This window comes from Zeus faber (assembly GCF_960531495.2).
Source record: "Zeus faber genome assembly, chromosome: 2".
In the NCBI taxonomy this organism is placed as follows: Eukaryota; Metazoa; Chordata; class Actinopteri; order Zeiformes; family Zeidae; genus Zeus; species Zeus faber.
Window position 1 is genome coordinate 52000335 of NC_137189.1, and position 25000 is coordinate 52025334.

At 46.2% G+C, this 25000-nt stretch overlaps 1 protein-coding gene across 1 annotated transcript in view; it reads left to right on the forward strand.

The window, feature by feature from the left end:
- myt1la (myelin transcription factor 1-like, a) overlaps positions 1–25000 on the forward strand; it is a gene marked incomplete at both ends in the record, with an annotated part of 57082 nt that overhangs the window by 18551 nt on the left and 13531 nt on the right. The window contains 9 exons of the mRNA XM_080023976.1: positions 3003–3212; positions 5044–5641; positions 6274–6683; positions 7764–7898; positions 9379–9469; positions 10609–10719; positions 16921–17141; positions 19202–19455; positions 21869–22087. Of these exons, the coding sequence (XP_079880102.1) occupies positions 3003–3212; positions 5044–5641; positions 6274–6683; positions 7764–7898; positions 9379–9469; positions 10609–10719; positions 16921–17141; positions 19202–19455; positions 21869–22087 (2249 nt within the window). The remainder of the gene's footprint in view (positions 1–3002; positions 3213–5043; positions 5642–6273; positions 6684–7763; positions 7899–9378; positions 9470–10608; positions 10720–16920; positions 17142–19201; positions 19456–21868; positions 22088–25000) is intronic.

Here is a 25000-nt window from a genome sequence, read left to right on the forward strand (position 1 = left end):
AGAATATAATAAACATAAAACAATAAATAAACAGAATTAACATAATAAACAGAACAAAAATAACAAACATAATGAAAATAATAAACTAAATAAACAGAACAAACAGAATAAACAGACCAAACATAAACAGAACAAACATAACAAACAGAACAAACGGAACAAACATAATATACATAATAAACAGAAGAAATACAAAAAACAGAATAAACATAATAAACATAATAAACAGAACAAACATAACACAGAATAAACCTAATAAACAGTAAAAACATAATAAACATAATAAACATAACTTACAGAACAAATGGTACAAACATAATACACAGAATAAACATGATAAACAGAACAAACAGAACAAACAGAATAAACAAATTATGCTTAATAAACAGAATAAACATAATAAACAGAACAAATGGAACAAACATAATGAACATAATAAACAGATTAAACATAATATGCTTAATAAACAGAGTAAACATAATAAACCGAACAAATGGAACAAACATAATAAACATAATAAACAGAATAAACAGAACAAACATAATAAACATAATAAACATAATAAACATAATAAACAGAACAAATGGTAAAAACATAATAAACCGAATAAACATGATAAACAGAAAAAACAGAACCAACAGAATAAACATAATATGCTTAATAAACACAATAAACATAATCAACAGAACAAATGGAACAAACACAATTAACATGATGAAGAGAACAAACAGAACAAACATAATAAACAGAATAAACAGAATAAACAGAACAAACATAATAAACAGAACAAACAGAACAAACACAATTAACATGATAAATACAACAAACCGAACAAACATGTTTAACAGAATAAACAGAATAAACAGAACAAACATAATAAACAGAATAAACATAATAAACAGAAAAAAACATAATAAACATAATAAACATAATCAATAGAACAAACAGAACAAACATAATAAACAGAATAAACAGAATAAGCAGAACGGACAGAACAAACACAATAAACAAAATAAACAGAACAAACACAAAAACAGAATAAACAGAATGAACAGAATAAACAGAACAAACATAATAAACATAATAAACAGAACAAACTTAACAAACAGAATAAACATAATAAACATAATTTACAGAACAAACAGAACAAACAGAATAAACAGAACAAATACAAAAAACAGAATAAACATAATAAACATTATATAAAGAACAAACAGAACAAACATAATAAACAGAACAAACAGAACAAACATAATAAACAGAACAAAGCGAACAAACATGATAATCATAATTAACAGAACAAATCGAACAAACATTATAAACAGAACAAGGAGAACAAACAGAATAAACAGAACAAGCAGAACAAACAGAATAAACATAATAAACAGAACAAACGTAAAAAACAGAACAAGCAGAACAAACATTATAAACAGAACAAACAGAACAAACACAATTAACATGATAAATACAACAAACAGAACAAACATAATAAACAGAATAAACAGAATAAACAGAACAAACATAATAAACATAATAAACAGAACAAACATAATAAACATAATAAACATAATTTACAGAACAAACATAATAAACATAATAAACATGACAAACAGAACAAACAGAACAAACATAATTAACATAATAAACAGAACAAACAGAACAAATATTTTAAACAGAACAAAGAGAACAAACAGAATAAACAGAACAAACAGAATAAACATAATAAACATAATAAACATAATAAACATAATAAACAGAACAAACAGAACAAACAGAGTAAACATAATAAACAGAATAAACAGAACAAACAGAACAAACATAATTAACATAACAAATAGAACAAACATAATAAACAGAATAAACAGAAGAAACAGAATAAACATAATAAACATAATAAACAGAATAAACAGAACAAACAGAACAAACATAATTAACATAACAAATAGAACAAACATAATAAACAGAATAAACAGAAGAAACAGAATAAACATAATAAACATAATAAACATAATAAACAGAACAAACAGAACAAACATAATAAACATAATAAACATAATAAACATAATAAACAGAACACACAGAACAAACATAATAAACAGAATAAACAGAACAAACAGAGTAAACATAATAAACATAATAAACAGAACAAACAGAACAAACATAATTAACATAATAAATAGAACAAACATAATAAACAGAATAAACAGAAGAAACAGAATAAACACAATAAACATAATAAACAGAATAAACAGAACAAACAACAAACAAAATAAACATAATAAACATAATAAACAGGACAAACAGAACACACATAATCAACAGAATAAACAGAACAAACAGAACAAATGTAATAAACAGAACAAAGAGAACAAACATAATAATCATAATCAACACAACAAAGAGAGCAAACGTTATAAACAGAACAAAGAGAACAAACATAATAAACAGAATAAACAGAACAAACATAATAAACATAATCAACGGAACAAACAGAACAAGGGAATAAAGTAATGAAGGTGTGGGCGTGGTAGCACAGTGTGATATAGAGCGTTCGGTTATGACATCATTATTCCACTGTCCTGTTTCCAATCTAATTCTGAAGTGAAACATTGGAACAACGATGAATTGAATGAGTTTTCCTCCATATGAAGGAGTGAAGCGTCGCCTCTGTTATATAGAGTATATAATGTTGTAATAAAATATGTATAATTTGTGCTGCTAATCAATTAAACATATTAATAAAATAATAATAACAATAATAAATCAATATTTTCTGGAAAAGCCCCCAAATGATGATATTTCAATTCCAAGACATTACATCATCGTGGCCAATGAGTGAAGCATCACAAAAGGATGCTTCACAAGTCAATGTTTTGTTTAATACTCATATATATCTTCACAAGCTTTTCCAAACACACAGGTTCCTTTTCACTTGACAGCTGCATGGACCTCAGCACCTCTGGCTTGGGACCCACCCCCACATCCTGTGTGTCCTCTCAAAGGACACGGAGGGTGCAGGGGTGGGCAACTGCACCGGACCCTCACCGTGCTGACGCTGCCTACTCTCTTCACACCGCCGCCGCTCTGTAGAGCTCAGCAGCAGCAAGAGGCTCCTCGTCTGCTGCTCTACGGGGCTGGGGAGTGGCTCTGCTGGGCTCTGCTTCCCGCAGCATCCCCTCAAGGCTGGTCCAAACCTCTTCTCTCTACCCCTGGTGGGCGCTTCAAGTCCTTGAACCGCGGGTGGAGTGCCCAATCCAGGTTGAGCCATCCATTATTGGTGTCAGCTTGCCGTGGGGCTTGGTCCTTCTTGAAGGCGGCCTCGAACCTCACCTCGCAGGACGGTCATCACAGATCTCTATGATGCAGGAGTTTAGAGCATGAGACGTAGGCCCCGCCCCCAAGGATCTCACTCACATACCTGGAAGATAGAAGAGATACGTACAATAAATAACATTTTCTTGCATTAAACTGTAGTACATTTTATTTAAGCAAGGTAAGTTTATTTATACAGTAACAATTCATACACAGTGGCAATTCAAAGTGCTTTAAAAAGAGACAATAAAAAAGTACAATAAAAATAAATGATAAAATACAATATAAAATATAGTAAAACAAATAGGATTTCCAAAAGGGGGGGTGCTTACCTGCAGGGTTCAAAAGGATCTCCAGCCTCTGCGGTTGGTCCCACTCCGCTGGGGTCAGCATGACTAGCTTGTGCTTCTTTTGGGCCAAAGAACCGCAGCCTTTACAGCCTCCGTGGAAGGCGTGGCATCATCGCGAGCGACAAGTTCCATGTCGTTGAAACATCCTGTATCAGTGGCTCTCTCTGTTGTCCAAATGCTGTTTGCTGCTGGTATAGTTCCTCAGTATTAGCAGAGCTGTGCTTCAAATGGCCGACAATCTTGCGACGCATGGTCACCGAGCCCAAGAGGGCGGGTCATCTGTGTGATGTGAGCAACACGGAGCTGAATGAAAAGCTCCAGCGCTGCCTGTTCTGACGGTGGTGACCTTGAACGCCCCACTCCTCTGATGCTGTCAGACTAGTGCCTGGTGACTGTCCCCAGCGCCGTCACCGTGAAGGCCTGAAGTTTCCAATCACTGTCGATGAGGTGTGCTATTATACCGAGGTAGCTGTGATTGCTGACCGAGTCAGGGCAACATATTCGGCTTGCTATTGTGCCTCTTGGTGTTGGCTGATAAGCTGCATCGGAGGACGCAATTTGAACACTTCCATTAGCCCCTTGTTTTCTAACATAGCAACTGGCCTACAGTCCACGGCTATCTATTTTGCAATCAAGTTTGTCGATCTGTCCGAAGTAGACGTCCTCATTCTGTGCTGCATGGTCTCGGTAAGTGAGGTAGTGCGACGTGCCTTGCCTGCAGTACCAGCTGCCGCTGCGCTGGCTGCAGAATTAGCAAAAGCATGATTTGCATTGAGATGATACTTCAAGCTTGAATTGCTCCGATGGTACGAAATTCGTTCTCGCAGAGAATGCATATGATTGTTTTTATCAACAGTTCCATCTCGCCGTGTTTTGGAATTCGATTTTGGTCTTTCGCTTCCATGTTTGCAACGGGCAACATTAATTAATTGCACTGTTTATTTTTATTATTAATTGACGAAATTGACAGGGTAAATTGACACACATTGATTACACATTACACAAGTGGCACAAGATGAACAAAGACACAATGTGGCAGTTTCCAGACTGAAGCTTTGAAATAAAACCTCATCTAGTCAAGGGAGGGTCTTGAAACTCCTAAAGAGCCTGGAGGTGAGACAGGGAGCCTCCCTGTCTTACCTCCACTTCACTCCAGTGGGGCAAGTGATTTGAAGTTAAGAAAACATTCAGTGTACTTTTAGAACAAACAGCTCCTTCCTGTGAAGTGGAGTTTACTCCAAGTTTACTGGAAGTTTACTTTCTGAACCTGGATTTCCTGCCTCTGGTCTCATTTAATTTTTTCAGCTTACTGTCATATTACCGGGTGATTACTGGGTCACCGAGCCGCTCTGTGGTCTGATCGATTTTTTTTTTTTTTCAGCAGAGAACCCCTTCAGAGGCGCAGCGTTGAAGGACGGTGGCGCCGGGGGAGAGGATTACGAGAACTATGATGAGCTGGTGGCCAAGTCCCTGCTGAACCTGGGGAAGATCGCCGAGGATGCGGCCTACCAGGCCATGACCGAGTCTGAGATGAACAGCAACTCCTCCAACAGCGCCGGCGAAGACGAGGAGGACGAGGGCAGCGAGAGGGAGGGGAGGAAGGCGGAGCTAAGTGTTGATCTGGACAGCGACGTCGTCCGGGAGACCGTGGACTCTTTGAAGCTCCTGGCGCAGGGGCACGGTGCCGTACTGCCCGAGGACGGATACCCAGAGGGCAACGGGGCAGAAGGCGGCCCGGCCAACGGCCGCGCAAGGGCCCACGCCGAGGAGAGCGAGGAGGAGGTGTGTCTCAGTAGCCTGGAGTGTCTGAGGAGCCAGTGCTTCGATCTGGCCAGGAAGCTGAGCGAGACACAGCCGCCGACGCTGCACCAGCACCTTCACAACCTGCACAACCTTCAGAACCTCCAACACCAGCAAAACCTGCAGAACCAGCAAGCAGCTGGCCAGAAGCAGCATCTGGTCCGAGTCGACACATCAAGGTAGGAGCTCTGCGGACAGGTGGTTCCACAAAAGATCAGAGGTGAAAAAATCCAGGTCCAGAAGTAAAAGAACATTTATTTGGCTGTCATCAAGGTCCCTGGACCTCCTGTATGCTACATCTGGTTGGTGATAGCACATTGAAGGTCCTTGGGCCTCTTGTATGCTACAGCTTGGTGATGGTCGATGGGTTGTCACTACAGTAAGGCATGATGTCTCAGGTTTCAGGCCGTGTTACCTGCTATCTGAAGAGACCCTAGCTCAGCGCTTTTCCTGAGCAGAATAGGCAACTACCTGGGGCTTCCTAATGCTAGGTCCATATCTGATGCTATGAGTATACATATGTTTATGAGATACATTTTCTGTCAATGATAAAATATCATCGGTGTTGATGTCACCGAATGATGTATGGGGAAATTAGGTCGGCAGAGCACCACCAACCCCACATTAATGAAGCACACTCGAGTACCAGTCAATATCTTGATGTTAAAACTCACAGGGGAGCAACAGAGAAGGTTTTGCCCAGAGCCCCTTCTAGGCTAGAGCTGGCCCTGCACTCATTACAGAGGTCCTATAGGCCACACTGTACACATTTACAGAACAGACAGAATACACTGTATCACCTCCTCCTCAGGTATGAGAACCTCCAGCAGGTCCAGGATGAGTCTCGTCCTCTGGAGAGGAGCTACTCAGACATGGTGAACCTGCTGAAGCTGGAGGAGCAGCTGAGCCCAGCATCTCGGACCTGCAGCCGGGACGGGGACCTGGACGGGGACGAGGACACCACCTCGGTGGCGTCAGAGCGCTCCGACGAAGCCTTCGACATGACCAAGGGCAACTTGACGCTACTGGAGAAGGCCATCGCCCTGGAGTCTCAAAGGGCCAAGGTCATGAGGGGCCGGATGCCATCTGACCACGCCCACTCCCGCAGGGACCACCATCACCACCATCGCCACAGTGACCACAGCCCCCGGCAGAGCAGCACAGAGGAACGCAGGTCTAAGATGCACCACGAGGGCTCCAAGAGGGCCTACTACGCCAAAGGTACTTTCTGTAGTAGTACTGTAGTAAGTGCTCGTTCGATTTAATAGTCATCTAGTAGGGAGAAGTCAACTAGATAAATTTAATTATGTAGGGAGCAGTGAACTACATAGATATAACTACGTAGGGTGTAGTGAACTATATAGATATTATTACATAGGGAGTTGTGAACTATATAGATTTTCCTATGTATGTAGTAGTGAACTATATAGATTTTACTATGTCTGGAGTAGTGAACTATATAGATTTTACTATGTCTGGAGTAGTGAACTATATAGATTTTGCTATGTAGGTAGTTGTGTACTATGTAGATTTGACTATGTATGGAGTAGTGAACTTTATACTACATTATTTACTACATTTACTACATAGGGAGTAGTGTACTTTTGGAGTAGTGTACTTTTGCTACCTATGGAGTAGTGAACTATATCGATTTTCTACGTAGGGAGGAGTGAACTATATAGATTTTACTGCGAAGGGAGTAGTGTACTTTTTCTACGTATGTAGTAGTGAACTATATAGATTTTTCTACATATGGAGTAGTGTACTGCATAGATTTCACTATGTAGGGATTAGTGTACTATATGTATTTCACTACGTAGGGAGTAGTGTACTGTATATATGGTTCACTACATATGGAGTAGTGTACTATATATATTTCACTACGTAGGGAGTACTGTACTGTATATATTTTACTAGGTATGGAGTAGTGTACTATATATATTTTACTCGGTATGGAGTAGTGTACTGTATATATTTTACTCTGTGTGGAGTAGTGTACTATATATATTTGACCAGGTAGGGAGTAGTGTACTGTATATATTTTACTATGTATGGAGTAGTGAACTATATATATTTCACTACGTAGGGAGTAGTGTACTGTATATATTTTACCATGTATGGAGTAGTGTACTGTATATATTTTACTTGGTATGGAGTAGTGTACTGTATATATTTTACTCGGTATGGAGTAGTGTACTGTGTATATATTTTACTCGGTATGGAGTAGTGTACTGTATATATTTGGGCAGGTAGGGAGTAGTGAGTGAGTACATGTACTTGTGCTGTGGTTGCCTCCTCCAGAGGGCTCCAGAGGAGACAGGAAGGAGAGTAAGTGTCCCACCCCCGGCTGTGACGGGACAGGTCACGTGACAGGTCTGTACCCCCACCACCGCAGTCTGTCCGGATGTCCCCACAAGGACCGAGTCCCTCCCGAGAGTGAGTGTCCTCCGCCCGCCCCCACCTCCAACCCCGTCCGTCCGGTGTTTATTCCTAAAACCTGCTGCCTCCAAAAACAGCGTCAGGGTGCAGCTCCGTCAGCCTCCACCTTGCAGCTCCTTTCTGGCTGATTATCTCACTTCTCCAGGTTTTAGGAATCAACGCCGGGCTCCAGAGGACGGTGCTTTGTGCGGTTTGCATGCCTGCTTTCCCATCATGCACTGCTCCTCTTCTCCACCTCTTTCCATCTGACTTCTGTGAGGCCTTTAAGGTTCCGCTTAGAAAGGGGTGGCACATTGTGTTGCAGTGAGTCCGGTTGGTTGGTGGAACCACCTGAGGGTTCGTAGTTTTGGTTCCTTTTGCTTTGGCCTCGGTTTTTATTGAGTATTTGATGTTTTCCTGTTTCACTATGTTTGTATCACTATGTTTGAGTCATGACGCTCGGCAGGAGCCGTGGACCTGTACTGTGCTGGGCTGCAGGGAGAACCGCTTCCTGCCATGCCTCACCTGGTTCCACCTGGTCTTGTTCCACCTGGTTCCATCAGGTTCCACCTGATTCTACCTGGTCTGGTTCTACCTGGTTCCACCTGGTTCAAACTTGTCTGGTTCCGCCTGGTACAACTTGCTCGGGTTCTACCTGGTTCCACCTCGTTCATGTTGGTTGGGTTCTACCTGGTTCCACGTGGTTCCAACTGGTTCATGTTGGTCGGGTTCTACTTGGTTCCACCTGGTTCCACCTGTTCTGGTTCTACCTGGTCTGGTTCCACCTGGCCTGGTTCCACCTAGTTCAACCTGGTCTTGTTCCACCTGGTTCCATCAGGTTCCACCTGATTCTACCTGGTCTGGTTCTGCCTGGTTTCACCTGGTTCCACCTTGTCTGGTTCCGCCTGGTACAACTTGCTCGGGTTCTACCTGGTTCTACCTCGTTCATGTTGGTTGGGTTCTACCTGGTTCCACTTGGTTCCAACTGGTTCATGTTGGTCTGGTTCTACTTGGTTCCACCTGGTTCCACCTGGTCTGGATCTACCTGGTCTGGTTCCACCTGGTTCAACCTGCTCGGGTTCTACCTAGTTCCACCTGGGTAATGTTGGCCTGGTTCTACCTGGTTCCACCTCGTTCCACCTGGTCTGATTCTTCCCGGTCTGGTTCCACCTGGTTTCACCAGGTCTGGTTCCACCTGGTCCCACCTGGTCTGGTTCCACCTGGTTCCTCCTGGTTGTGCCAATGCCCTGCCCATTGTATCTTTATGGACCATGGGGTTTGGTTCTTGTAAAGACGTCCATAGACTTGCCGCCCTCTCCATCTGCATGTTCCTCTGGGGGTTCCTCTGCAGGTCCGAGCCCCTCAGCGCCCCCTGCTGTGTGTTTTACAATTAGAATTAACTGCATGCCGGTGTCTATCTGTGGAGTCTGAAGGTCCAGGACGAGGAAGTAGAACCTCTAACTCACATTGTCTCTAACACTCTTCCTGTCTGTCAAAGTTCTCGCCATGTATGAAAATGTGCTAAAGTGTCCGACTCCGGGATGCTCTGGACGGGGACACGTCAATAGCAACAGGAACTCACACCGCAGGTGAGTTAGAGAACAACAGACGGGTGGACAGACAGATGGACGGAAAGACAGAACCTCAGACGGACTGTCAGACAGACAGACCGACGGACGGAAAGACAGAATGACAGACTAAGGGATGGATGGATAGATCAGAACAGGACCTCTTTTACTGCTAACATACAACCACAGTCCGAAGAGAGTACTATTGTAGAATGATTGTAATACTATCATAGTACTATTGTAGTACTATGATAGAACTATGATCGTAGTACTATCGTAGTACCTCAGTACTCGCTGTATGTAGCACAGCCCCTCTGGGAGATGCTCATTAGTGCACGTCGGGCCAAACAAGCGCTGGCGACCGTGCACTGCTGTCTGACAGTGTTGTCATGGAAACACCACCACACCGACACCTTCTGTGTGTGTGTGTGTGTGTGTGTGTGTGTGTGTGTGTGTGTGTGTGTGTGTGTGTGTCTGTGTCTGTGTGTGTGTCTGTGTGTGTCTGTGTGTGTGTGTGTGTGTGTGTGTGTGTGTGTGTGTGTGTGTATGTGTATGTGTGTGTGTATGTGTGTGGGGGGTTGCTTGAAATCTGTATCAAAATGTATTGTAATTATTTAATGTGACACAAGTGTGTGTTTCAGTTTTGAGAGAGCAAGAGCGATAGAGAGAGAGAAATAGAAAGAGAGAGAGAGTAAGATAGAGAATTAGAGAGAGATAGAGCGATAGAGAGAGAGAGGTCCTATGAATGGGGTGTAATGAGTGATGGGGTGGATGGATGTAGGGATGTAGGGATGTAGGAATGGAGGGAGGGAGGGGTTACATGAGGAAAAACCAAGAGTCATGAGAGATTTGAAGCCGATGGAGGGTAAAAATAAAGTACTAAAAATAGGAAAAGACATTGGGGATGAAGGAGAGGAGGAGAGGAAGAACGAGGAGAGGAGGAGTTTGTCGTTTCATCCTGAAATTAAAAAACAGGCTTCATCCGTTTATTTGGATGATTGATGAAGCTTCTTCATTCAAGGCCAGGACACCGTTTTAAATCTCTCTCTCTCTCTCTCTCTCTCCTCCTCTCTCTCTCCCGCTCTCGCTCTCTCCCAACCTCTCTGTCTCTGTCTCTCTCTCCACTTCCCTCCCTCCACCTCTCTCTCCCCCTCTCTCAGTCTTTCAGGTTGTCCCATCGCTGCAGCAGAAAAAATGGCAAAAGTCCATGAGAAGAGCCACTTGATAGACAGCGGCTCCAAGTCCAACCAGGCATCTGACCGCGTACTGAGGTAAAAAAACAACCGTTTTTAACCCTCACATATCCCTCAGATATCCCTCAAATAACCCTCAAACAACCCTCAAATAACCCTCAAATAACCCTCAAATAACCCTCAGATATCCCTCAGATATCCCTCAAATAACCCTCAAATAACCATCAGATATCCCTCAAATATCCCTCAAATAACCCTCAGATATCCCTAAAATATCCCCGAAATAACCCTCACATATCCCTCAAATAACCCTCAGATATCCCTTAGATATCCCTCAATCCCTCACATAACCCTCAAATAACACACAGATATCCTTCAATTTACCAATAAATAACCCTCAAGTAACCCTGAAATAACCCTCAAATGACCCTCAGATAACCTGAAATAACCTTCAGATATCCCTCAAGTAACTTTCAGATATCGCTCATACATTCCTCAAATAACACTCAGATATCCTTCAGATATCCATCATCTCATCCAGGGGCAGTGCCAGAATTGTATTGTTGGGGGTGCTAAAGGGATGCTTTATAGTTCGGGGGGGGGGGGGGGGGTTAATTTAATTTGTTCATAAAATACAAACACATTTTCACGTTTTATTTTAGATGTATTCGATTTTGTTTGAGAAATGGGGACGTGGAGTAGATCCATTTCCTGCTCCACTGGTCTACACCTGCCAGTTTTACCAATTATCAGATACCCCTCAAATATCCCTAACATGAGACTCAAATAACTCTCAGATGACCCTCAGATGACTGTTATGAGGTTATGCCGAGTGAACCCAGGTGCAGAGAACGAGGCAGAGGCGGCAAAAATAAAGGTTTACTTGAAACAAGTACCAAAAACAGACAAAAAAAACAAAACAAGTGGAAACGAGCGTTGTCAGGAGGCTAGACAAACTCAAGACTGAGCAACGAAGGACACAAACGACAGGGTATAAATAGGCAAGACAAAACGAGACACAGGTGAAACATAAAACCTAATATGCTGGGTAATCAGGAACTGAAACAAAGCAACATTGATGAGGCAGTACTGGCGGCATCTAGTGGCCGATGCCGGAAGGCCCCAGGAGAACCCTGACAGGACCCCCTCGTCCAGGAAGGACTCCCGACGTTCCCCCAGGAAGTGCCGGGTGGCGGAAATCCCGGACCAGGGAGGGGTTCAGGACATCCCGGGCCGGAACCCAGGAGTGCTCCTCCGGACCGTAACCTCCCAGTCCACCAGATATTGCAAGGCCCCGCGGAGCCGGCGGGTGTCTAGGAGCCGGCGGACCGTGTAGGTGGGCCGCCAAGGTGCTGGTGACCACCGGTCGGAGCCGAGGCACGTGGAAGGTGGGGTTTATCCTCATAGACCTGGGGAGCAGAAGACGGTATGAGGTAGGATTGACCCGCCGCACGATCTTGAAGGGCCCAACATACCCTGGCGCGAGCTTGCGTGACTCGGACTGCAATGGAAGGTCCCTGGTGGACAGCCAGACCCTCTGGCCAGGACGGAGCATAGGCGCTGGTCTGCGCCGTTGGTTGGCCTGGATCCGCTGCTGCCGGGATGCCCTCATCAGCGCCTGACGAGCCCTCTGCCAGGTCCGTCGGAACCGCTGGACGAACTGCTGGGCTGACGGCACTCCCACCTCCGCTCCTGAAACAGGAGGTAAGTACCCGAACTGGCACTCAAACGGGGACATGCCGGTGGAAGAGCAGCGCAGAGTGTTGTGAGCGTATTCCGCCCACACTAGACGGTCGCTCCAGGAGGCAGGGTTGGACGACACCAGGCACCTCAGGGTGGTCTCCAGGTCCTGGTTGACCCGCTCCGTCTGGCCGTTGGATAGGGGGTGGAAACTGGAGGACAGGCTGAAGGAGGCGCCGAGGAGCTGGTGGAACGCTTTCCAGAACCGGGAGGCAAACTGCGGACCGCGATCCGACACAACGTCCAGGGGCAGGCCGAACACCCTGAAAATGTGCTGCACCATGAGTTCAGCAGTCTCCAGAGCTGAGGGGAGCTTGGGCAGAGGAATAAAGCGGCAGGCCTTGGAGAACCCGTCGACAACGACGAAGAGGACGGTGTGGCCCCGAGACGGTGGAAGGCCGGTGATGAAGTCCACTGAGAGTTTGGCGTCCTGAATGTATGTCAGGTTTTTGTGGTCGGTCTAGATGATAAATGGGTGTTGGGCCCCCTCCAGCCAGTGCTGCCACTCCTCCAGCGCCAGTTTGACTGCCAGTAGCTCTCGGTTCCCTATGTCATAGTTCCACTCCGCTGGGGTGAGGCGACGGGAGAAGAAGGCACATGGATGGAGCTTCTTGTCGTGAGTCCTTTGGGACAGAACGGCTCCCACTCCCACATCGGAAGCATCCACCTCCACAACGAAGGGTTAGGGTAGGCTCTGGTGTGGCCAGGACAGTGGCAAATCGCATCTTGAGAGCTCTGAACGCCCCATCAGCCTCAGCAGTCCAGACGAAGCGGGCTGTGTATGTCCTAGTGAGGGTGGTGAGAGGAGCAGCCACAGTGCTAAAACTCTGAATGAATCGTCTGTAAAAGTTGGCAAACCTGAGGAAGCGCTGCACCTGTTTGATTGAGGTGGGTGTTGGCCAGTCATGGACGGCTTCGGTCTTGGCAGGATCCATCTGGACATGACCCTCGGTGATGAAAAACCCCAGGAACTGAACGGTGGTGGCGTGGAACTCACTCTCCTCCAGTTTCACATAGAGGCCAATGGCGAGCAGACGGTGAAGGACCTGTCTCACATGCTGTATGTGTTCGGGAAGGGTCCTGGAGAAGATGAGGATGTCATCGATGTAGACGAACACGGAGCGGTTGAGAAACTCACGGAGGACGTCGTTTACAAAGGCTTGGAAGACAGCGGGAGCATTGGCTAATCCAAAAGGCATGACCAGGTATTCATAATGGCCGGTGGGTGGGTTGGAGGCGGTCTTCCACTCATCCCCCCTCGCGGACACGGACGAGATTGTATGCGTTTCGAAGATCGAGTTTGGTGAAGATGGTGGTGCCTTGCAGTTGCTCGAAAGATGTGGACATGAGAGGAAAGGGGTAACAATTCTTCACCGTGATCTTGGTAAGACCACGGTAATCAATGCAGGGACGCAGGCTGCCATCCTTACCCACGAAGAAAAAGCCTGCGCCCGCCGGGGAGGTGGAAGGACGGATGCAACCTGAGGTAAGCGCCCCCCGGATGTACTCCTCCATGGCTGTAGTCTCAGGGGTAGAGAGAGAGAAGAGACGTCCTCAGGGAGGGCAGGTGCCAGGCAAAAGGTCGATGGCGCAGTCATACGGCCGATGGGAAGGCAGAGTGTTGGCCCAGGACCAGTTGAAATTCAGGAAAGTGGATGAGGTGGAGCTGGATTACCTCTGAATGGTTTCCCTCCAGTGACAGCCAAAGGGGGGCGGTGAGATGGCACACGCTACTGGAACCCAGTTGTCTTTCATCCAGGGCTGTCACCGTGAGAGGATGCTCCAGAGGTGCCAGAGGGAGCTTTAGGGCTTTTGCTAGCCCTACATCCAGGAAGCTACCTGCAGCACCGGAATCCACCATAGCTTGGAGGGAGTGATGTCGATCTCCCCAGGCGAGGGAGGCCACCAGCAGGACCCTGGTCGCCTCGAGCTTGGGAGAGAAGGTTGGCCTCTTCACAGTTCTCCCTACCCCTGGACAAGAGTTGGCTTTTCCTGAGAGCTCAGGGCAGGAAGAACGGATATGCCCCGGGATCCCACAGTACAAGCAGGGGCGCTCCCTCATCCGCTGGTCACGTTTGGACCGAGAGAGCCGTGTGCTGCCTACTTGCATAGGCTCCTCCATCGATGCCTGAGACGGGCTCAGGACAGCTCGGAGATGCTCGGGAGACGTCGTCCCCAGGACTGTTCTGCGTGCTGGTATTGGTGAATCGGAAGAACGGCGTTCCCTTTGTCTCTCCCGGAGGCGGTTGTCCACCTGAATAGCTGTTTTGATGAGCGTGTCCAGGTCCTCCTGCGCTTCCCGGGATGCCAGCTCGTCCTTGACACCATCAATGAGACCATCCTGGAAGGCCGCGATGAGTGCCTCGCTGTTCCATCCAGACCCCACTGCGAGGGTGCGGAACGTGATGGCATAATCCGCTACGCTCTGTTCCCCCTGGGGGAGCTGGAGTAGACGTGTTGATGCCTCCCTCCCACTGACTGAGTGGTAAAAAACTCGGCGCATCTCTTGGGCAACGGCCTGGTAGCTGGAGCAGCCGAGGTTTGCTGGTTCCAGATGGCTGTGTCCCAGGAGAGTGCTTTGCCTGTGAGTAGTGTGACAATGTATGCCACCCGTGAGCGCTGGGTGGGGAACTGTGATGGCTGGAGCTCGAAAGCCAGGGAGCATTGCGTCAAAAAGCCACGACAACCTCCTGGGTTACCGTCGTACCTCTCTGGCGCCGGCAGTCGTGGTTCGCTGTGATATGGAGGACGCGAGTCCAAGGGAGGCAGCACTGGCGCAGGAGCCATAGGTGGAGCCTATGCCTGGCTCTGCTGGACGGCCTGGGCGAGGGACTGCAGTTTGTCCAGGATCTGTTGGAGAGCCTGCTCATGACGGCCAATCGCAGTCCCCTGGTTCGTCAGGGCCAACCGCATGGGTTCCATCTCTGGAGACTGACTCTCTGCTGGGTCCATGTTCTGGCTCAGTCTTGCTGTTACGAGTAATGCCGAGTGAACCCAGGTGCATAGAATGAGGCAGAGGCGAGGTGGCAAAAATAAAGGTTTACTTTAAACAAGTAACAAAAACAGACAAAAACCAACTAAGAATTTTGTGGGCCTGGAAACAAACGTGTTGTCAGGAGGCTAGACAAACTCAAGACTGAGCAACGAAGGACACAAACGACAGGGTATAAATAGGCAAGACAAAACAAGACACAGGTGAAACATATAACCTAATGAGGCTGGGTAATCAGGAACTGAAACAAAGCAACATTGATGAGGCAGTACTGGCGGCTTCTAGTGGCCGATACCGGAAGGCCCCGGGCGAACCCTGACAATAACCCTCAAATAAGGCTCAGATATCCCTCATAAACCCCTCAAATTACCCTCAAATAACCCTCAAATGACCCTCAGATAACCCTCAAATTACTCTCAGATAACCCTCAGATATCCCCCAAATAACCCTTGAATAACCCTCAGATATCCCACAAATAACACTCATATATCCTTCAGATAACCCTCAAATAACGCTCAGATAACCCTCAGATATCCCCCAAATAACCCTCGAATAACCCTCAGATATCCCACAAATACACACAGATATCCCTCAAATAACTCTCAGATATCACTCAAATAACTCAGATATCCCTCAAATATCCCTCAAATAACCCTCAGATATCGCACAAATGACCTACAAATAACCCGAAGATATTCATCAGATATCCTTCAAATACCGCCTAAATTACCTTTGCATATCCCTCAAATAACTCTCAGATATCCCTTAGATATCCCTCAAATATCAATCACATAACCCTCAAATGACCCTCAGATAGTCCTAAAATATCCCCCAAATAATGCTCAGGTATCTCTCAAATAACCTTCAAATAAGACTTAAATGACCCTCAGATTTCCCTGAAATAACCCTGAAATAACGCTCAGATATCCCTCAAATAACCCTCAAATAAGACTCAGATATCCTTCAAAACACCCTCAAATAACCCTCAAATGACCCTCAGATTACCCTTAAATAACTCTTAAATAACGCTCAGATATCCCTCAAATAACCCTCAAATAAGACTCAGATATCCTTCAAAACACCCTCAAATAACCCTCAAATGACCCTCAGATTACCCTTAAATAACTCTTAAATAACACTCAGATATCCTTCAGGTATCCATCACCTCATCAGTGGCAGTGCCAGAATCGGGGGGGGGGGGGAGTTTAATTAAAACATTTAATTTGTTTGTAAAATAAAAACACATGGTTTTATTTTAGATGTATTCGATTTTGTTTGGAGAAACAGGAAATGGGGACGTGGAGCGGATTACTTCACTGCTCTACACCTGCTAGTTTTACCAATAATCAGTCTGAAATCAATTTTGAAAATAAAATAATTCTTGGACAGTAGTTATTTTGTTTTAACTTCATGAATAAAATTGTAAATCTGTTAGTAAATCTTTTGGGGGGGTGGGGGGCTGCGCCGGTGCTATGATTAATCCTGACGGGACCCGTCAAGCCCCCGCCCCTAGCCCCACCACCACTGATCTCCTCATATCTCCCCAGGCCCATGTGCTTCGTCAAGCAGCTGGAGATCCCTCAGTACGGTTTTAAGAACAACGTACCCACCAGCACGCCTCGCTCCAACCTAGCCAAGGAGCTGGAGAAGTACTCCAAGACCAGCTATGAGTTTGGGACCTTCGAGGGCCAGCCACCGCACTACGGGAAGAGGGGCTCGCCCAGCAAGAGCCACCCAGGGAGGGATGGACCGCCCAGGGGGTTTGAGGGTAGGCATTAAAACACACACACACACACACACACACACACACACACACACACACACACACACACACACACACACACACACATACACACACACACACACACACACACACACACACACACACACACACACACACACACACACACACACACACACACACACACACACATACACACACACACACATACACACACACACATACACATACACACACACACACATACACACATACACACACACATACACACATACACACACACATACACACACACACACACACACACACACACACACACACACACACATACACACACACACACACACACACACACACACACACATACACACACATACACACATACACACATACACACATACACACATACACATACACACACACACATACACACATACACACACATACACATACACACATACACACATACACACACACACATACACACATACACACACACACACACACATACACACACACACATACACACACACACACACACATACACATACACACAAATACCCACACACACACACACACACACCCACACACACATACACACCCACACACACACACATAACTACACACACACACACACACACACACACACACACACACACTCTCTCTCTCTCCAACAGGAGATCCTGGAGGTGGTTCTAGGTCTCCAGGATCACCTTCCTCAGATTCAGCCAGAACTGCTGGAGCAGAACTCGAGGGTTCACAGGGTTCTTTAAAGCCCTGATGGGGAGTTTTGGAGAAGCAGTACAGTTCCAGGAACAACATCCTGAAAAGATGTCCCATGAGCTGCACGGCCTCCAGGTGCTCAGAGCATCATGGACTCTCAGCTGCTTGGGTGTAAGTCTCTGTCTCTTTGGGGTTTCCTGGACGATGCTCCCTTTACTTTTCTAAATGCATCAAACGAAATAAACAATGTTTTTGAACGGGAAGAAACGCCTCAGAGTGACCTCAGTGTCATTCATTTCATAGAATAAGAGACTCATTCTGCAGGACTCACCTCTGAGTCACCTCTGATTGAGTCACCTTTTCACTTTGAGCAATACCAGAAAGGAGGGCGTGGCTGCTCAACAACAGGGGTGTGTGGCTGTGGCTGAGAGGTGGAGGTGCTGCAGTGAACTCTGAGAGCACGACATTAACACATGATGCTCAAGCCCATCATTGTGTTCTTGTCATCTAGTGATAATGCCTTTGTGACACGGGTAAGTCAGCACCCGCTCCTCCAGGTTGGGGGTTGGGCCTGGGGTTAATAACCTCACCCCGTAAAAAAAAAGCATGTTACGGAAACGACGAGAAGAAGCCGTTCTGGTAAGGAGCAAATGGCGGGGGCTCGTCGCCCAATGTTCCAGAAGGAACGGGAGGAACTAACTAATTAACTAGCAGGGGTGGTAGCTCAGGAGGTAGAGCTGGTGGTCTAGTCATCTAAAGGTTGCTGGTTGGATCCCAGCCTCCTCCTGCTAGCATGCTGTAGTGTCCTTGAGCAAGACACTTAACCCCTCATTGCTCCTGATGGCTGCGTCCGTCGTTGTTTGAATAATTGTAAGTGGCTTTGGATAAAAGCGTCTGATCAATGACTAAATGTAAATGTAATGTAACTAACTAACATCTAGTTAAACAGCTAACCAGCAGACGGACAGACAGACAGACAGACAGACAGACAGACTGGTTCTTCCACTGAGTTAAAATTGAAACATTGGTGTTGTTGTATTGTTCGTCATATTATTGGTGAAGTGTTGTTATTTGGGTTGTGAGGACATTTGGTTCTCACAAGGATAGTGCTGTAAAACCACACACACACACACACACACCACTCTCCATGGTGCTGAATCCAGACTGCAGAGGGAAGCTACTGGGATGTTCCGTTAACAGCTGAGCTGCTGCCAGCAAAGTGAAAGCTGCCTGCCTGTCTGCCTGCCTATCTATCTGTCTTTCTCTTCCACATTCATTTTTCTATTGCCCAGAGACTGACCAGTGTGTGTGTGTGTGTGTGTGTGTGTGTGTGTGTGTGTGTGTGTGTGTGTGTGTGTGTGCAGCTAAGCGCTACAGTAAGACGTGCAGCCCGGCCAGCAGCAGCAGCAGCAGTTACGCCCCGAGCAGCAGCAGCAGTGTGAGCTGCACGGGTGGAGTTGACGGGGGTGCGAGCAGCGCCAGCAGCACCTGCAGCTTCGACTACACCCAAGACGTGGAGGCGGCGCACATGGCCGCCACCGCAATACTCAACCTGTCCACACGGTGCCGCGAGTTGCCGCACGTGCTGGGCGCCAAGAGCCAGGAGCTCCTCCCACAGGTCAGCTGTCAATCACCCAGAGGCCACGCCCCCTCTCCCCCATCACAACACGCCAAATAAGGAGAGGGAAGAGTTTACCCATAATCCTCTGTGTTACAACCTGTATTTATTATCGATATGGAGGCCGAGATGTCTGATGTCAACAGCGCCGCCACCTGGCTACGGTGTGCGGCTGCTGGGAGCAGCTGATGCTCACGTTCAGCTGCTCGTGTCTTTTGATGGCGACATACATCAGACTTTGATCTGAATGTAGATGTTGAGTGATGACATCACTTCTGATTGGGCGGAGTCCTGCGTATAGCTCATCATTACCAACAGTGGATTTTAAGGCTTAACATTAAAAGATTTCATAGTATCTTGAACCTGAGGAGTGCAACCAGAGTGGGAGTGAGTGGGAACTGCACGTTCAACATTTTCCAATTTTTGTTCGCATTTCGTTGTCATTTAAATAATTGCGATTAGATATTAAATTTTCGCTCTTTTTATTGTATGCCACTGTGTAATAGTAAAATAATAATATAGTGTAAAACGAATAATACAAATCTACCTATTTCAGGAGAGTTGTCTTTTCACATGAACGTTTGACCATAAGAGAATAAATAAACATATTTTGTTTTTAATTTTTTTGCGTCACTTCTGACATTGGTTTAAAATTCAATTAAATTTGGATTGAAAACGTGATTGTGGAATCGGACAATTTACAAATTTGATCTGCTTGGATAATTGTGATGACGATGTAGTAATAATAATGATAATAATAATATTAATAATAATAATAATAATAATAACAATAATAATAATGATAATAATAATAATAATAATCATCATAATAATAATAACAAATGAAGCTGCAGGCAGAAGTGCACGGGGTCCAGTTTGTCATTTTTCTGAGTTCCGTGATGCCAGGATCAGACGACACAAATTCAGTCTGATTTTCACCCGTTTTGGTTGTGGCGACATATTTCCAGTGCCGTGGGGCGCATTGCACTGCTGCCTCACAGCAAGAAGGTCCTGGGTTCGATTCCTGCCTGGGGCGCTGTTGGCACCGTGCTCTGGTGGGTCACCTCCCAAATAGGAGCCTTTCTGTGTGGAGTTTGCATGTTCTCCCCATGCTCACATGGGGTTTCCTCCACCTCACATCAGTAAGGACCCCCACCCAAAAACATGCACACATCATGGTGTGACCAGCGATGGACACTTATCACCTGGTCCCCGGGCGCGTCCACGTACGCTGCCCACTGCTCCTGGCTGTGGCCCCGGAGGAAGGACAAGCCAGGATGGGTCAATGCAGAGAACCTTGACATTTCACTGCATATATGTATGAAAGTATGTATATGTATGTGACGAATAAACCTCTTGAATCTTGAATCCTGAATCTTTACCTCGTGGGGTGAGACATCATCGGGACCGCCCCAACCGAAGGCCAGTGTGTCAGCCTGTTATGTATTTCCTGCCTCGTCTCACAGCTCCTACCACGGCTTCTTTGACCTTGACCAGTAGGATGACAGCGTGCTCTGTACGTAAACATGGGGAAGAGAAGGGGAACCGAGTCCGTCCGGGAGACGGAGGTGGAAACCCAAACCCATTCAGACTGAACGTCCGTTGCCCACGCTGATTGTCTAAACGATCGGATCTTCACTGGAACGGGTTGACAATCCCTTTTTATTTATTTTTTTGTTCTTGTATCAACACGACACCGCCAGCATCACACATTACACTTTAGTCGCCATGTTTGTTGACCGTTTCTTGACCCTGCCCCCTGACTACATAAGAACTGGCGTAATGATGATTGTTCGGGGACATACTTGTAGTGTCGCAGTCTCCCGACCAACGGTGAAAGTTGATGGCACTGTGATGTCATCTTGCACGGTGACCATCAGGAAAGACGAAGACATTGCGTCGTCCGATGCTGTCATAAAACACGTAATTTCCTATCGACAGTTTTCAGGCTTCTGTGAAACGCAACACGAGTTACAATTTTCAGAGTTTACACTGAACGCGACATCGGCTCCTCCGGTTTGTGGTCGCCAACAAGCGTAAACACGATGCGAAGCAACCGGGTCGACACGGCGCAACTCTCCAAATGCGAACGAGCACCCAGAGAACTGGACTTATTTAACATTAGATGATGATGTCATAAAGTGCCCCGCCCCTCAAACTAATCAAGGTCCGCCAACATTCTTCTACTTCCAGTAAATTTTCATTGGTTTTTCACAAATTCGTGCTTCAAATGAAGATAGATATTGATCAAACTTGAACCACAAGATGAAACGTTGTGGTTCCAATGAGACCTCGACTGTGTCTGCGAGTGCTGAGGTTGTCGTTTTTCAGACACTTTTAGCCTAAAAAAGTAAATAAAAATCTGAGCAAAAACAATGATAATAATGATAATAATGAAGTCACTGTGGGTCAGAGTCCTCAGGCCGACATGGAGGACGGCGGCGGCGTGGACCCAGGGGGTCCGCCTGGGGGTCCGGAGGGCAGTGGGACGGTGCTGACCCCACTGCAGCCCATGACCCCCCAGCGGCAGGCGCTGCTGAGCAGCCGCTGCTACCAGCTGGGGGCAGCAGAGGGCTGGGACCTGCCCGGCGACTACAGCAAGGTGAAGACGCTGGAGGAGCACCACCCAGAGGTGAACACGTGTCTCTACGGACTTAATACTCAATTATTATTCATTATAAAAAGTGATATTTTAAAATCAGGGAAGGAGGGAAAATACATATCAACAATATCTATATATATATATATATATATATATATATATATATATATATATATATATATATATATATCTATATATATATAAATTTAATATTCAGGGAAATGTGTTTTTTAAATTATTTGAATTCAGGATTTATTAGCTGAGGTTAGTGACGGTGGAACTGAGGGGTTCAGTGATGGGTGGAGCTGAGGTGTTTAGCGATGGTGGAGCTGAGGGGTTTAGTGATGGGTGGAGCTGAGGTGTTTAGTGATGGTGAAGCTAAGGTGTTTAGTGATGTTTAGTGATGGTGGAGCTGAGGTGTTTAGTGATTTTTAGTGATTGCGGAGCTGAGATGCTTGGTGATGGGTGGAGTGGAGATGTTTAGTAATGGGTGGAGCTGAGGTGTTTGGTGATGGATGGAGCTGAGGTGTTTAGTAATGGGTGGAGCTGAGGTGTTTAATGATGGGTTAGGGTTAGGGTTAGAGCTGGGTGGAGCTGAAGTGTTTAGTAATGGGTGGAGCTGAGGTGTTTGGTGATGGATGGAGCTGAGGTGTTTAGTAATGGGTGGAGCTGAGGTGTTTGGTGATGGATGGAGCTGAGGTGTTTAGTAATGGGTGGAGCTGAGGTGTTTAATGATGGGTTAGGGTTAGGGTTAGGGTTAGAGCTGGGTGGAGCTGAAGTGTTTAGTAATGGGTGGAGCTGAGGTGTTTGGTGATGGATGGAGCTGAGGTGTTTAGTAATGGGTGGAGCTGAGGTGTTTGGTGATGGATGGAGCTGAGGTGTTTAGTAATGGGTGGAGCTGAGGTGTTTAATGATGGGTTAGGGTTAGGGTTAGAGCTGGGTCGAGCTGAGGTGTTTAGTAATGGGTGGAGCTGAGGTGTTAAGTGATGGTGGAGGTGACGTGTTTAGTGATTGGTTGAGCTGAGGTGTTTAGTAATGGGTGCAGCTGAGGTGTTTAGTAATGGGTAGAGCTGAAGAGTTTGGTGATGGGTGGAGCTGAGGGGTTTAGTGATGGGTGGAGCTGAGGTGTTTAGTGATGTTTAGTGATGGTGGAGCTGAGATGCTTGGTGATGGGTGGAGTGGAGATGCTTGGTGATCGATGCAGCTGAGGTGTTTAGTAATGGATGGAGCTGAGGTGTTTAGTAATGGGTGGAGCTGAGGTGTTTAGTGATGGTGGAGGTGACGTGTTTAGTGATTGGTCGAGCTGAGGTGTTTAGTAATGGGTGGAGCTGAGGTGTTTAGTGATGGGTAGAGCTGAGGAGTTTGGTGATGGGTGGAGCTGAGGTGTTCAGTGATGGTGGAGCCAAGGTGTTAAGTAATGGGTGGAGCTGAGGTTTTTAGTGATGGGTTTCGGGGAGGTTTTTGGTGATGGGTGGAGCTGAGGTGTTTGGTGATGTATGGAGCGGAGGTGTTTGGTGGTGGTGAAGCTGAGGTGTTTAGTGATGGTGGAGCTGAGGTGTTTGGTGATGGGTGGAGCTGAGGTGTTTGTTGGTGGTGGACCTGGGCCGCTTGGTGATGGGTGGAGCTGAGTCGTTTGGTGATATATATAATTACTGGTTATATATTGGTTATATCGCTGCTGCGCTCCACCCATTACAGTTTTCCTGCTGTTCCAAAAGATGTGTAGATGAAGCTTCAATACACCTTGAATGTTTATAGATTATCATGCTGCTTTTAATACAACTGTTCCATCCAAACTGGAATGTTAATCTCTTGTTCTTAGTCTTGATGCCTCCATCTGTGATTGCTTATCGACGCCTCCATCTGTGATTGCTTATCGACGCCTCCATCTGTGATTGCTTATCGACGCCTCCATCTGTGATTGCATATCGACGCCTCCATCTGTAATTGCTTATCGACTCCTCCATCTGTGATTGCATATCGACGCCTCCATCTGTGATTGCATATCGACGCCTCCATCTGTGATTGCATATCGACGCCTCCATCTGGTATTGCTTATCGACGCCTCCATCTGTGATTGCTTATCGACGCCTCCATCTGTGATTGCATATCGACGCCTCCATTTGTGATTGCTTATTGACACCTCCATCTGTAATTGCTTATTGACACCTCCATCTGTAATTGCTTATTGACACCTCCATCTGTAATTGCTTATTGACACCTCCATCTGTGATTGCTTATTGACGCCTCCATCTGTGATTGCTTATTAGATGTCCTGACAGACAGGTCCCAGACTTTGAGAACAGGTCAAACATCCTCATCCGCGTGAGTCGTTGGGAGTGGCGTGCCTCAGGGCTGCTGTCTCACTCCCCTGTTATTCACTGTTTACAAATGACTGAAACATAAACTCTCAGACGACATCACAGTGAGCGGAATAATCAGCGACAGTGATGAGAGGGAAGTGGATGATGTCATCATACACCTGTGATGTCAACCTCTCTCTAAATGTCCAGCAGACAAAATAAACCCCTGATGACAGGAAATGACATTCCTGTTCCATCATGGGGTCATCTGTTGACTTTGTTGACAGTTTTAGATTTCTTGGTTTACACGTCTCACACACCCTCACACGGTCTCTCGACACCAACCGCCACCTTCGACAGCGCAGCTGAGACTGGACTTTAAGAGGTTTCTCAGGAGTTTTGGGTGAAGTTCTGTGGCTGCATCACAGTGTGGTTCAGCAACCGGACATGGTCGCTCCAAAGGAACACCGTCACCACTGCCTCATAACATCTACACCACTCACCCCAAAAGGAAAACCCAAAACATCATGAGGACACCACCCACCCCACTCACGTTCTGTTCCCGCTCCTTCCACCTGAAAAACCTCACCATAGCATCAGATCAAACACCACCCGACTCAGTAACAGCAGCAGGCTGCTG